At 38.7% G+C, this 15,274-nt stretch overlaps 2 protein-coding genes across 4 annotated transcripts; one reads left to right on the top strand and one right to left on the bottom strand.

Annotated features, from left to right (window-relative positions):
* The first annotated feature begins 8,532 nt into the window (after window positions 1-8,532).
* On the top strand, window positions 8,533-10,275 carry LOC109177035 (elongation factor TuA, chloroplastic). The gene has a single exon (XM_019326373.1). It carries the CDS (start codon window positions 8,649-8,651, stop codon window positions 10,080-10,082), a length of 1,434 nt encoding a protein of 477 aa, XP_019181918.1. The 5' UTR covers window positions 8,533-8,648; the 3' UTR covers window positions 10,083-10,275.
* Window positions 10,276-11,375: 1,100 nt separating this feature from the next.
* Window positions 11,376-14,877, bottom strand: LOC109177043 (protein DEHYDRATION-INDUCED 19 homolog 5-like). 3 transcript variants are annotated; one of them, XM_019326383.1, is made up of 5 exons: window positions 14,529-14,877; window positions 13,212-13,351; window positions 12,407-12,484; window positions 12,094-12,329; window positions 11,376-11,771 (listed from the first exon to the last, which is right to left on the bottom strand). In XM_019326383.1, exons 1-5 carry the CDS (start codon window positions 14,608-14,610, stop codon window positions 11,660-11,662), a joined length of 648 nt encoding a protein of 215 aa, XP_019181928.1. In that variant the 5' UTR covers window positions 14,611-14,877; the 3' UTR covers window positions 11,376-11,659. The 3 variants fall into 3 exon arrangements, with proteins under 3 accessions (XP_019181928.1, XP_019181929.1, XP_019181927.1); XM_019326384.1 differs by having other exon boundaries at window positions 11,376-11,768; window positions 13,212-13,354; window positions 14,529-14,875; XM_019326382.1 differs by having other exon boundaries at window positions 13,212-13,354; window positions 14,529-14,871.
* Window positions 14,878-15,274: the final 397 nt, after the last annotated feature.

Here is a 15,274-nt window from a genome sequence, read left to right as displayed (position 1 = left end):
TCTTCAACGCATTTGCTTGCAGAAACTATTTATGTTCCTAATGGCACACACCTGAAAGCTAAATGCACAGCAAAAGGTAGAACGTCCCCCTGGTTTTTAAGATGTTTTGAGCAATAGTTTTTTCGCGCACAGATTTACTAATGTGCACTCCTGTTCATGGCCACACTAACACTTCTCTTTATTTCACACACAGGTAAGCTGGGGTGCACACTGATTCAACACATAATGGCACACTTAGTTTAACTAGGGTGCACACTGACTTGTACTGTGTTTTCTCTGGAAGTGCAGACCGTGGTGCATAACATCATTCTGGTGTTTAGTGTTTAGTTGACTTAGCTTCATTTATATATAATGATTATGATTACTGTATAATTCTTATGTGGTCTATATTCTTTCAATCACACTTCTATTGGATTCTGTTGTTTCAGTATATCAGTTTCCTAGCCACATTTCGGCACACCCAAAGCGTTATGGCACACTCAGTTTATTATGTATACACAACTGCACATGGCGTGAACACGATTCTAGTGCACAATGCTATTTCCTCGACTCATTGCAAATAAGAACACTGTCAATCTCTTCGTGATGGCACCAGCTTTCAAAGGCAGGTGCACACCTAGGTGTATTACATATACATCATCCACGTGGATAAATTTGAATAGAATTTTAGCACATAATGGCACACACCGATCAACCTAAGTGCACGACAGTTCATGGTCACAAAAACGTGTTACATTATGGCACACTTTGTGTAACACATTGGCGCACCTACTTCTTCAACGCATTTGCCTGCAAAACTAATTTATGTGCCTGATGGCACACACCTGAACCCCAAGTGCACACCATGGTGCAACACCTGGTCCTGGTTGGTGACGTTTCACTCTGTTAGTAACATGCACACATTGGCACACAAAGCAATAACTTGGGGCCCACCCACTTTTGAGTCACCTTTCGAGCCGCTAACAGTCTGAATGTTACGGCACAACAATTACCCCAATAGTGCATACCAAAAGGAAGATCGTCTGCCTAGTTTTGTAAGATGTTTTGAGCAAGAGTTTCTTTGCGCACATATTAACTAATGTGCACTCCTTTTCATGCCCACATTAATACTTCACTATATTTCACTCACATGTAAGCCGAAGTGCACATTGATTCAACACACAGTGGTACACTCAGTTTCACCAGGGTGCACACCCATATTATGCTTTTCTTTCAAAAAGCACAACATGCAACAATTAGCTGCTCACAGTTTAACCCATAAATATATTTATTAGAATGTATAATCAAGTTTCCATGCATTTATTCATTTACGAATAGCATAATAAAGAATGAATAAATGACTATAATGGTGAAATAATAGCAAGAACTAAGATTCAAGTTGGCTTCTGGCGGGCAGACATTTGCGGCTATCATGGTGTCCATATTTGAGGCAAGTCCAACACTTTCTTTCTCCCTTAGTAGCTTGTTATGCTGCAATCTCCTTCTCCTTCGATGATTTCAAGCGCTTTCCTGACCCCTTGTTCTCTGAAACGGCAGGAGGGTGAACTTCGATGTTGGAGGGTGATGTAGACCCGCAGAAACTACGTATGATATCGCTCTTCCCTACTCTTGTTTCCTCTTGAGGCATGTTGTCTACTATACACCCGGATGAACTCCCTGATGAGCCGTCATGACCTAAGAAGCGTTGCACCCGTTATGTCAACACAATATTCAGTTAAGGTAAATGGCACAACTGTATGGTCTTAGGTGCACGCGATCAGTGTTCCAGAGACTTGGTTGGCACATTACTTACCTCGTAGGTGCACACACGGTAAGCATGTGCCTTAGAGATGGGAATGTGTAGAAGGGAGCATACATTCATCGTAGATGTGATTTTCACACGTGTGCCCATTCTTTAACTGATGTGTGCACACAACCCAGGTTGTTGTGAAAGGGGGCACTGTGCACTTGGGTGTCGCAGTGTGTGCCATACTAAGCTGAACTGCTGTGTGTGTTTGCCAAGACGAAACAACCCAGTGTGTACACTTAAGATGGCCTGTGTGAGCCATCAGGACTCCCCCAAAAACTGCTACCACGAATTCAGCAAAACCAGACTGATGACTAACACAATGTATAAACCATTGTACTACCTTCCTCTCATAAAGGAACACAGAGAACACTTACAACATACCAGCACACCTCATGCAGTTGTTTGTGCATGCATAGAGGTATTTAAACTCATCTCAGTATTGAATGATGCACAGGGACGGCGAACAATTATTACACTTACCTTCAGTGTTGGCACTTGCCATCATTCTGCAGCGGTTGCCGTTGATATCTTCTCTTTGTCGCTCTTCGGAACCTCTCGTACGGCGGCCACATATGAGATCGCAGTATCCAAGTCCAATTGGTTTCCTTCCTTACCTTGAAATCCTAAAATCTTGGAAGGAATCCAAATATAATATTAGTTTATAATTGGTTGATGGCTAAAATTACAGTGTTACCCTTTTTAATTAGTTATGTTTAAGATCTAGATAAAAATGATTAATTATCTAGACCTTTGATTGTGCAAATTTTAACGGCTTGGATTAGTTCTTAAGTTCCTACCTAATAAAGGGTTCTTACTTGAAGGTCCCCCTATGTGTGTGTGTGTGTGTATATATATATATATATATATATATATATATATATATATATATATATATATATATATATATATATATATATATATATATATATAGGGTTGAGTTCAAATGAGGACAACAATATATAGAGGACTGTGAGGACAAATAATGGGCACACAACAAATTAATACCAGGCACACAACTTAATACATAATCCATGCACACGACATACCGGCTAATGGCACACACTACATCTGTCCTCACAGTCCTCTATAATATACTTGTCCTCATTTGAATACACATCTCTCTCTCTCTTTCTCTCTCTCTCTATATATATATATATATATATATATATATATATATATATATATATATATATATATATATATATAGAGAGAAAGAGAGAGAGAGATGTGTATTCAAATGAGGACAAGTATATTATAGAGGACTGTGAGGACAGATGTAGTGTGTGCCATTAGCCGGTATGTCGTGTGCATGGCCAAATGTAGTCGTGTGCCACAGTTTGTATGTCGCGTGCTAGATTTGTTAATTTGTAGAGCTTGGGTTCGAAACCTGATGTTTACATTTATTCTTGTGTGCCATTACGTATTAAGTTGTGTGCCTGGTTTTTTATTAATTTGTTGTGTGCCCATTATTTGTCCTCACAGTCCTCTATATATTGTTGTCCTCATTTGAACTCAACCCTATATATATATATATATATATATATATATATATATATATATATATATATATATATATATATATATATATATATATATATATATATATATATATATATATATATATATATATATATATATATATATATATATATATATATATATATATATATATATATGTAGTGAAAGGTTCCCGTGCAGTTGAATGCTTCCTGTACGGATGTGCGGTGGATTAATGTGCGTGAGATTTGTACTCAATGTGCGTGAGTGTTGTGCTTAATATGCCTGAGATTTGTACTTAATGTGCGTGAATGTGTAAAATGCAGCAGAAAATATTGATGCCAGCTTCTTCCCCATCCCAGTAGCCATTTGCCCCTCCCTGATGATATGATGCAGAGGCGAGCTATGGTGGTTAAGAATTATGGAAATAATACAACAGAAATCCACACTTAGCTGCTGTGCAAATTTTACTGTGCGTGCGTCATTTATATAAACATTCAACTGCATTGAAGGTAGCTGATAATCCAGAATCCACGGCCAAATTGAAGGAAGAAGTAACAAGAAGCTTGGGCGTTAATGTGCGTCAGTTTCTGTTCTGCTTCCTTCTGAGCTCGTAATTTTGAAATACGCACGCACATTAAGCACAAATCTCACGCACATTAAACACAATACAATACTCAAGCACATTAAGTACAAAACTCACGCATATTAACATGACGCACATTAAGTACAAATCTCAGGCACATTGAGTACAAATCTCACGCACATTAAGTATAAACCTCACGCACATTAATCCACCGCACATCCGCACGGAAAGCCACAAATGCACCTGATCCCTTCCTTATATATATATATATATATATATATATATATATATATATATATATATATATATATATATATATACTAGTCTTTTCTATGCGCGATGCATAAAAATATACACCCAATATTTAATTTTTAAAACTAACTAACAAATCCCTACTAATTAAAATTATATGAAATCAAATTTATTTATAATAATAATCTAATATAATGTCTACAAATATCATTATGAAAAAATATCATTTTTAGTCCATCGACTATAATGCATGTATCAATTTTAGTCCTTGACTATTAAAATTTTCAATTTTCGTGCATGACTATTCAATTTGTATTACATTTGGTCCTTGACTATTAACATTTTCAAATTAGGTGCATGACTATTCAACTTGTATCACATTTGGTCATGCCGTTAAGTTTTTCAGTCAAAATTCTGACCAAGTCACCGATGATGGACTAATTTATTTAATTTTTATTTTAAAATTATTTTAATAATTTTTAAATTAAAAAAATTTTTTAAAAAAATTAAAAAACGACAGCCACCTCACCCCCTCCTCATTCGTCTTTGCCGGAGACGAAGGAAGATAGGGGTGGGGTGGCCAACGTTCTCTCTCTTCATTCTTCCTTTGTCTCCACTAGAGACTAAGAAGGATGGGGGAAAAGAGAACGCCGGCCACCCTCTCCTCCTTCGTCTCCGGCGACGAAGGAGGAGGGTGGAGGGCATTTATTTAATTTAATTTAATTTTATTTTTATTTAAAATGTTTTAATTGAAAAATTTTTAAAATAAAATTAAATAAATTAGCCAGTCACCGGTGACTTAGTTGGAATTTTAACCGAAAAATTTAATGATAGGACCAAATGTGATACAAGTTGAATAGTCATGCATCTAATTTGAAGATGTTAATAGTCAAGGACCAATGTGATACAAATTGAATAGTCATGCACCAAAATTGAAAATTTAATAATCAAGGACTAAAACTGATACATGTATTATAATCGAGGGACTAAAAATGATATTTTCTCTATTATTTTCATTAAAGAATATAAGAAAATATATGGTGGATGGATGTGCATGGTAACAATAATGAAAAAGATAACGAAAGTTATAACGGTAGGGGTATTTTTATCCAAAAAATTTATATAGTACAACTCTAAAAGCACAATATACAAAATGATTAGTATTAAAAACATGGACATAAATGAGGGATATATCTTTGATGGAGACTTACATACATACATACATACATACATACATACATACATACATACATACATACATACATACATACATACATACATACATACATACATACATACATACATACATACATACATACATACATACATACATACATACATACATACATACATACATATATATATATATATATATATATATATATATATATATATATATATATATATATATATATATATATATTTATTTATTTATTTATTTATGTATTTATTTATTTATTTATTTAAAATTTTGGTTAACTGGACAGTTCTGGGTTAACCGATTGTCTCGAACAAAATTAACTGTTAACCGAAATTTTACAAAATTTGTAACCATTAACCGTATTGAAGTATTTTGGTTAAAAAATGGTTAATCAAAATTCTTCGATTTGGTCGGTTAATCAAACTTTCACCAAAATTTACACACCCCTACCCATGTTGGAGTAGGATGTATGTTGAGTTCCTTGTGCGCATAGTAAGTCATTAGACGGACTAAAAGGTTATTCATACGATTCAAATTTACATCGTCTAGTGACTTTTGATGCCAGAAACTGGAAGTTAGAATTAGTCTAGTGTGAACTAAGAAACATACATACATACATACATACAGAGTTAGGATCATATGAGAACATGTGCTTAGATGAGAACATGAGAACACATCATGTGCATTCATCTAATATTTTTTAATAGTCTAGATTAGATTAAGTGTGTGCGAACGCGCATTAAATGTGTGCGAACGCGCATTAAATGTGTGCAAACACACTAAATCGCGTTTGCACACATTTAATGCGCGTTTGCACGCACTTAATCTAATCTAGGCCATTAAAAAATATTAGATAGATGCACCTGATGTGTTCTCACGTTCTCACCTAAGCACATGTTCTCACTGGAACCCTACCCATATATATATATATATATATATATATATATATATATATATATATATACACACACATGGGTGCACTCTCATGCGAACAGCTGCCCAGGAAAGAACTAAGAACCCTTCAGCGCGCGCGACGTGTCCAAATCTAAGGGAGGAGAAACACTGATTTTATATAAAAAAAAAAAAAACGCAGTGACATTTCCATAAATAATTGAACATCGAAGTGCAAGTAAAATGTATTACAAGTGCAAGTAAACCGTTTCATATAATGCACCTTAGTGCATGTAAATGTATTACAAGTGCAGGTAAAATGTATTACAGGTGCAAGTAAAATTTATACTGAACATCAAAACTAAGTGCACCTAACGTTATAACTAGATGCACCTATAGTTATAAGTAGTTGCATATAGGTGCATGAATATTAACAAGGCAAAATTACATGCACTTGTAGGTGAAAGTAAGTGCACTTGTAAGTGATTTTACCTGCACTTTTTACTTGCAAAGGTACACGAACTACTTACATTTATAATACATTTACATACACCAAAGTTTGAATTATTTATGAAAATGCCACTGTCTTATTTTTTTTAAAATTAGATCTGATTCATTCATTTGGGGCACAAGTAGGGGTGTCAATGCGGGCCGGCCGCCTCATTAGGCCCGCCCCACCGCGGGCTTTTTATTTGGCGGGCTTTTTGCGGGTCGGCCCGTGAAGCCCGCGGGCTTGGAACTATACAGCCCAAGCCCTCCCCATGCGGGCATGCGGGTCTCGTGGGCTGGCCCGCGGGCTATCACTTAAATTAAAAAAAAAACATTAAATAGTATATAAACATGTTAAAACCGCTTGAAATATGACACTATTTATTGGTCGTTCTTTCGCATCCTTACGGTGTATCATACACCTCAATGCACGGAAAACTTCCATAAAATCCATAAACCTCGCCCAAATCTCCGGATCGATACTGCGCGTTGAGCAGAACTGTAGAAGGGTGATCAAAGCTAGGGTTCAACAACACACTCTATTTCTCTCTCGGCTTCAGATTTTCCCTCTACAGTTCCCGTCTGTGTATAATACATATATAAATATGTATGTTTACTGGACTTGGAGGCGATTTAGTAATTCATAAGTATGTATGAATTGATAATTTAGTTTTAGTAATTGTTTGATAGAGTTGGAGGCGGATGGAGACGGGAGAACCGAAGAACTACGTACTCTAGGAATTATTGAATTAAGAATTGGCGAAAAATTATTGAATTATTGGATTTCTCCCCTTCTGCGTACTCTTAGATAGCTAGATCTACACACTGCCTTAGAATTGAGATATTATATATATGGTTTTTTTTTTTTAAATATTATATATATAATTTATTTATTTATTTTTTAAATATGGCCTGGCCCGCGGGCCGGCCCGCGACCCGCGCGGGTTTGCCCGCATGAGCTCTGGCCCTCCGCAGGCCATGCCCGTTAGGCCCGCATTTTCGCGAGCCTAATTTCTTGCGACCCTAACCCGCCCCATAGCGGGGTGGGTGCGGGCTAACCTGCGGGCTTCGACCCGCTTTGACACCCCTAGGCACAAGTATCAAATAGACACATCTACTACTGCGAAGTGCTCAATTCCCACCACAAACTAAATTAAGTCTAAATAGCCACACTTACCAGCTAAATTTGTTCGATTAACTTTTTTTGCAAGTTGCTAACTGGTTGCCTATTTAACTATTAAAATAAATAAATAAATAAATTTCAGCCACCACCAGACAGCCGCTGACTGCGTATTTCTCAGACAGCCGTGGCTGCCGAACATGAGCTTTAGATCTGGACCTCAAACGGCCTGGAACGAGGGCGGCGGCCATCCTCGCCGGACAGCCGTTGGCTGAAATTTCCTTTATTTATTATTTATTTTATTTTTATTTTTTTAATAATTGAATAGGCAACCGGTTAGCAATCTTCAAAAAAAGCTAATCAAACAAATTTAGCTGGTAAGTGTGGCGGATTATATTTTAATTTAGTTCGTGGTGAGAATTGAGCACTTCGCAGTAGTAGATGTACATATTTGACACTTCTACTTTTATTTCGAACTATTTGAGACTTCTGCCTTCATTTCGACACGTGGACGACACTAACTGGTTTTCATTCCTCTCCTGGACAGACAATTCGCACCTGAACGCGATCCTATGATCATATATATTACCTATTAATTTTTAAGCCATGATACGTGTCACCATATGAGATGGGTTTCACAGAAATCCCATACTACCACTCCAAATTGCTAAATTGCTACAATATATTAATCCGTAGATGTTATCCTCGCCCCCATTGTTTCAGCCACATTTCCGATTTCTCACCCAAAACTCTCTTAACTCCTCTCTCATCTCCACCCTATCCTCTTCTTCTTCCTCCGGTTCTCTCTCAAATTTCAGCCACAATGGCTTCCATTTCTGCCGCCGCGGCCGCCGTCAACGCCAAATTAGTATACCCATACACCCCTTCTTCCACCCCCACCTCCGCAAAACCCTCTAAGCTTATCTTATCCTCTTCTTTCACCCCAACTCTATCCACCCACTTCGTCCACTCCCCCTCCGCCTCCGTTCCCTCCGCGGCCATCCGCCACCGGCGCTTCACGGTTCGCGCCGCCCGCGGCAAGTTCGAGAGGAACAAGCCCCACGTCAACATTGGCACAATCGGCCACGTCGACCACGGCAAGACTACCCTAACCGCCGCCCTCACCATGGCCTTGGCCGCTAATGGCAACTCCGCCCCCAAGAAATACGACGAAATCGACGCCGCCCCGGAGGAGAGAGCCCGTGGGATTACCATTAACACCGCCACGGTGGAGTACGAGACCGAGAACCGGCACTACGCCCACGTCGACTGCCCCGGCCATGCCGATTATGTGAAGAATATGATTACCGGAGCTGCCCAGATGGACGGGGCTATTCTGGTGGTTTCCGGCGCCGATGGGCCGATGCCCCAGACCAAAGAACACATTTTGTTGGCTAAGCAGGTGGGTGTCCCTAATATGGTGGTGTTTCTGAACAAACAGGACCAGGTTGATGATGAGGAGCTTCTTCAGCTGGTGGAATTGGAGGTGAGAGAGCTGTTATCCTCTTATGAATTCCCTGGTGATGATATTCCAATTGTTTCCGGGTCTGCTTTGTGTGCTCTAGAGGCTTTAATGGCTAATCCTAGTCTTAAAAGGGGTGATAATCAATGGGTTGATAAGATTTATGAACTAATGGACTCTGTGGATGCATACATTCCTATCCCACAAAGACAGACTGATTTGCCATTTTTAATGGCCATTGAAGATGTGTTCTCCATTACTGGTAGAGGCACAGTGGCCACAGGGAGAGTAGAGAGGGGCACTGTTAAGGTTGGGGACACTGTTGATTTAGTGGGATTGAAGGACACTAGGAGCACAACTGTGACTGGGGTTGAGATGTTTCAGAAGATTTTGGATGATGCAATGGCAGGGGATAATGTGGGGTTGTTATTGAGAGGTATGCAGAAGGCAGATATCCAGAGGGGGATGGTGTTGGCGAAACCCGGGACAATCACTCCCCACACCAAGTTCGAGTCGATTGTGTATGTGTTGAAGAAGGAGGAAGGCGGGAGGCACTCCCCGTTCTTCTCTGGCTACAGGCCACAGTTCTACATGAGGACAACTGATGTGACCGGGAAGGTGATTGGCATTAAGAATGACAAAGATGAGGAGTCGAAGATGGTGATGCCCGGGGATCGTGTGAAAATGGTTGTGGAGCTCATTATGCCGGTTGCTTGTGAGCAAGGGATGAGATTTGCTATCCGGGAAGGAGGAAAGACAGTCGGGGCTGGTGTCATTCAGAAAATTCTCGAGTGATCAACCTAACATTGTCTCTGCATTTTTGTGCAATATCTTCAAACTGTTATCATCATATATTCAAGCTTTTTGTTTGCTTTTATTATGTGCTAGACCTTCTAGTTTAGTTGGAGAATTCATGTTGTCACTAAATGGCTAATGCTCTACTTCACATGCTTTATATTTTACTTCTGATTGTTGAAGATTTTCTAAAGAATGTGTGCTTGCTTGTTATTTGCTAAATCCCGCAACTTCCATTTGTATTTAGACCCTAGTATTCTGAACTTTATCATGGAAACGGGGAAGGGGAAGCACGTATTCTGCATTATATATGTGAGAATGTGAGTGAAATTCCTCACTTTATTTGTGTATAAAAGCCGAGATTAGTTGCTTTCATCATGAAACTTCTCTTTCTGGTTTGGTTTACTCATAGGACATAAGTTTCTGCTAGTTAGAAGCTTGTTATGGTACATCCAAGATGGAAAATGTTGTTTTGACTTTTGACAATTGCATGTTTTCCATTCAATATCTACACTGTTTTTTTCCTTCCAACTCACATTTGCTTCATGCTAATGTTAATGTTAATGTTAATCAAGAAAAGATCTGTGTACCTATTATGTTTACAAGTGAATAATGATGATATTATGATGTTGTTGGATATGTAAATGAAGTTTTATAGTGTAACTTGTCCATAAAAGGTGAAATTCTCTCTCCTCAATTCCCTCACACATTACGACTGCCGGGGCAACCAACTGAACTGCCCGTGCAAGTCACATATACTCACTTCTCCATTCAAAATGGATTGAACCTGTCAAAAACATTGCCTTGTTTGTGGGCTTCCTAATTGTCCACAAAGATCATCTCTAATGTAGTTAGTAAGAACTTGTTTGGTGTTGTTTAGGTTTCCGTTCAAGAAAATCATATTAAAAGCAATCTCTCAAAGTGAGGGCTCCTTGTGCTCAATAAGTAAATGTCTAGCTTCTGTAAGCAAATGTCTAGCCTCTGTGTTCAACTGAGTTATCATAATTTACATCCTGTCAGGTTGGGGGGTGTGGGGGCCGTTCTTGGAGTTGGGGATTCAACCTTTTGGGAAAAATATTAGTATTCTTTAAGTTTCTGTCCAAAATAATTACATCCATTAGAACATGGACAAAATATACCCACTTGATAACTAAATTGGGTGTACTATTGCAACTCAAATTTAAACCACCTATCCTCTATAGCTCAAGGACTATAATTGCAAATTTTCTTCATTTTAATTATCTAATTTAAGTAATCTTTACCAAAAGCAAACCATGATGAATAAATGAAACCTTTATATATATATATATATATATATATATATATGGAATGTCATTTAAACTGGTTCATTACAGATATACAATTCCCATATTATCATGCCAGAGACAAGACACTGCAAGACCAGACCACATACTCATTGTCACCTAAACCTGAAGTTCCATAGCCATTTTACAGGCAATATCACAATACACCATAGAGAAAAAAACACCTAACATTCTTTAGTAGTGTTAGAATGCCATCGTTCACCTCTCCTCTCTTTGTCGTCAGCTCAGACTAAGGAACTTGGATGACCGAGTTTACTGATCCAAGAAAATGGTTGAAGCCATCAGCTCCTGAAGAAATGCTGCTCGCTTTCTCTTCTCCGCATAATCTTCCTCCCGAGCTGGATCTGACAGATGCTGCTTGCTGCTACAATAACCCGAGACAGATATTTTAGCATCATTTTTTTTTGGAGTGACGAGGGAAACCCGCAGCCACTATCTGAGGGTATGCACTGAGTAATCCCGTCTTGTGACCCTAGCTGGTAAAGGGCCACAAGGAGGTAAACCAGTTAGGTTGCCTATAACTGTCCAGCTCAAACCAAGAATACTGGGATCAAACTCGTGACCTTGTGGTTACAAGTTTGTATCCTTAGCCAGCGTGACTGGGATTAACCGCATATTTTATCATCATTTGTTAGCCTTCTGTAAGGTATTAAGGTATCTTTGTGGAATTATTCAGTTAATAGTACCTTTGTGTATCAGTTGCAGTAGCAACATAGCAAGAATTGCTATCTTCTTGCACGGTTTCAGAATCCAAAGGAGGCACATTGGGAAGAAATGGCAGCAGAAGTGGATCGGGAGCGGGTTCTTGCCCATTGAAATGACTGTTGATGACGTTAGAGCCGGTTAGATCTCGAAGGTCCCTGCCAATCATTGCTGCTGTGGCATTGTTCCAGAAGCCTGATTTTTGATACTTTCTCCTCCTCTGTAGACCGAAACCAAGAATGTTTGTTTATATGTAGATCCAATTACATTTACATCCTATGAAAATATGTATAATACCTTTACAGATTGTGCATGCTGTACGGTGAAATGACTGATAGGATCTTTCCCGAGAGTAGCAGCACATATGGGACAAACCTGGATCAAAGACGGTAGAAATTATGACCAAAATTATCAATCTGCAACACACTTTGCCAAAGTATACATTCCAGTTTCTCAGACAAAATAATAACAGAAATTGAGACATCTTCCATAGCAAGTATTGTGGTGCTAACTCATTTTTGGTTAGACCATGAGGTGTCCTGAGTAGGCCTAGCTGTAGGAGGCACCTTTAAGCCCATATCATATTCAAACTAATCCCCACTCGCACCGGGCCGGCTCAATTGGTACTAGTCAAGTTTGCGGATGCTTGGGTCCACAGTGATGGTCACGACCGTGACCATCAGTGTGACCTCAAGGATCTGCGAGGTAGCCTTGCAGATCATGGTCACCATCCCGACCGTGACCTTGACTGGGATGGCTGGAAGCTGTAGCTACCTCCAGTGGTCACGGTCAACCTCCCGGTTACCATGACCACGCGTCCAGAATGTGCGAAAATTGATTACTTTGGCACGAATCTGAGGGTATACTCACGCCAACTAAGCTGGTTATTGTAGTGCTAACTCATTAAATAAGGGTTTTAATCAATTATAACAATGGTGCCTCTTTAGTCCTTATATTAAGCATAATTACATCAAACGACAAGTCCAAACAAGAGAAATTTTGTTTAAATCCAGAGTGCAAAGAAATTAAATCTCCGTATTCTGAAAAGTAAAGGAAAAAAAAAAAAAAAGAACCAGAAGGCATCATTTAATGGATATAGTACCGCGTTTTTCAAATCAAAGCAGTGTTCTTCTTGCAAATGACTGCAAAGCACTGGAACTTCAATCTCTATGTAACAGAAAGGGCAAGGAAACCAGGCCCTCAAATCTTCTGCTCCTTCATTTCCCATGTTCATGTAAGTGTCTGCTAATTGCAAAACCAAGACATCATAAATGAGTGAAATTAAGACAAACAAACAAAGAGTAACACTACATTCACTCCCTAAAATTACAATGAACTTTCACTCCCTATTTGGTTATTTACTCCGTATTTGATCATTGCATACACTCTTTTTGACTCATAGTAGGGTTGGCCAATTCGTAGATAGCCATTGAATATAATTATATAAATAGCTTTATAGCTTACTTTAGGGAGTGAAAATAGCATTTTTTTTATAAACAAAAATGAAATGGCAATCGATCCACCATCTTAGTGTTCTCTTGTTAGTCCAAACAGGTAAGTATTATAGAAAGTAAACCACCCCTGGGGCAAGTCTGATTCCTTTTGTTTGCATCCCAACTTTTGCCCCTCATATGAGGAACCCAGCACTTGCCCCCAACCCATACTCATAGAAGAAGAAAACCAAGCTCCAGGGGCATAGCTTAGTGGTCAAAAGGTTGAGTGTGGGTGTAGTGCCCAGCAAATACCCAGGTTCAAATCCTCACCCGGCGAAGAATAAACCTTGGGAAAAAAGCAAAACACTCATAACTTGCGTCACTAAGGCACATCCCACGATTTACCTCCTCTCACGGAACCCAATGGCATGGATGTAAAGGGCCTTAGGTTTGGGGTTCAAACTTTAGAACATGATTTGAGAAAACTGAGCTTGTTTTTTTCCCCATAAACCCAAAACTTGGAAATAGGATATCATTTAGTCTTGAGCTTCAACAACAAACAAGAAAACAGGTCTCTATTATTAACAAGGTCTCTATTGTTAACATGTTATCACTGTCCTGCTTCAATATTTATTAGTAATATTCCTCATCATATAAAAAAATTAACAAACTATTCCACCAGAATCCAATATCAAAGTTCAATCTTGAACAAAAATGAAAACCACAAAAGATTCCTACTTTATCTTTATGCATTCTTGTCTCTGTAAAATGTGAACCAAAAAGAACATGAATAAACAAATAATTGACCAAGAAAGCAGTCCACCCTACAAATCTGGTGAGAAAAATGAATGCCAACTAGTAAATTCACAAATCAATTAATTCATTTACTTCACTAAAGATTAGCATACCCTACACTGAAAAACCCCAAAGGATAAACACCCAATTTCCTTTTCACAATAATAGAGTGATGAAGACTTGATAATTACCAGAACTGGTGACCCTGTTAGCTTGGACAGCAGAGTGGTGCTTTGTTGAGTGTACCCTTGCAGCCCAAAAGTCTACATCCATTTCTGCAAATCCTCAAACTTGTTGGAAAATTAAACAGTGGGTCAGCTTGTATGGTGCTTGCTAGAGAATGGGGAAAGAAATTGGTGAAGCAAATAGTTGAGAAGATATCCAAATCTAAACAAGTTATAAGGTTGAGCTAAAAAGGAAGAGGAAGAGAAGGGAGTGGCTGTGCAGTGCTGCTGAATGTTATTTTTCTTGCTACTTGTGTAGTTGTGTGTAGATGATGAGATGCTGTGTTGTACTATTTTGTTGTTTTCTGGGGGAAAAAAGTTTATATAGGGGTGTGTAGCTGGTGGGGGTGACACTTTAGGAGACTTTTCTCACACGCATAAATGTATCCATAATTAATTAATAAATGGCTCGCAAGGCTAGTCTAGACGTCTGGTTGGTTCCATCGATCATTTATAAGAGTATCTTCACTAGTAATTACTGTTGTAAAAATCGGCCTAGGCCCCGCCTAGGCGCTAAGCGTCCCTAGAACATGACGATTTTTCTCCTAGACGTCCGCCAAGTCGACCAGCCGCCTAGCCCTAACTCAGCTAACTTGGCCGCGTAGCGTCTAACTTAGCCGAGTTAACTCATTCATTTCGGTCGAGTTAACCCGATCAGCTCAGTCTGGCTAATTTTTTTCATTATATATATATATATATATATATATATATAT

This window comes from Ipomoea nil, unplaced genomic scaffold (assembly GCF_001879475.1).
Source record: "Ipomoea nil cultivar Tokyo-kokei standard unplaced genomic scaffold, Asagao_1.1 scaffold0782, whole genome shotgun sequence".
Taxonomy (NCBI): domain Eukaryota; kingdom Viridiplantae; phylum Streptophyta; class Magnoliopsida; order Solanales; family Convolvulaceae; genus Ipomoea; species Ipomoea nil.
Note: the sequence above shows the minus strand (reverse complement) of the source record. Positions and strands in the feature narration are given on the sequence as shown.

Bases quoted from the DNA above. Each gene is read 5' to 3' on its own strand.
- LOC109177035 (XM_019326373.1), top strand. From the start codon at position 8,649: ATGGCTTCCATTTCTGCCGCCGCGGCCGCCGTCAACGCCAAATTAGTA.
- LOC109177043 (XM_019326382.1), bottom strand. From the start codon at position 14,610: ATGGATGTAGACTTTTGGGCTGCAAGGGTACACTCAACAAAGCACCAC. The intron at 13,355-14,528 runs GTAATTATCAAG...TTTTGCAATTAG, and splicing joins TAACAGGGTCACCAGTTCTG to CAGACACTTACATGAACATG. The intron at 12,485-13,211 runs GTACTATATCCA...TCTTTGATCCAG, and splicing joins GCTTTGATTTGAAAAACGCG to GTTTGTCCCATATGTGCTGC.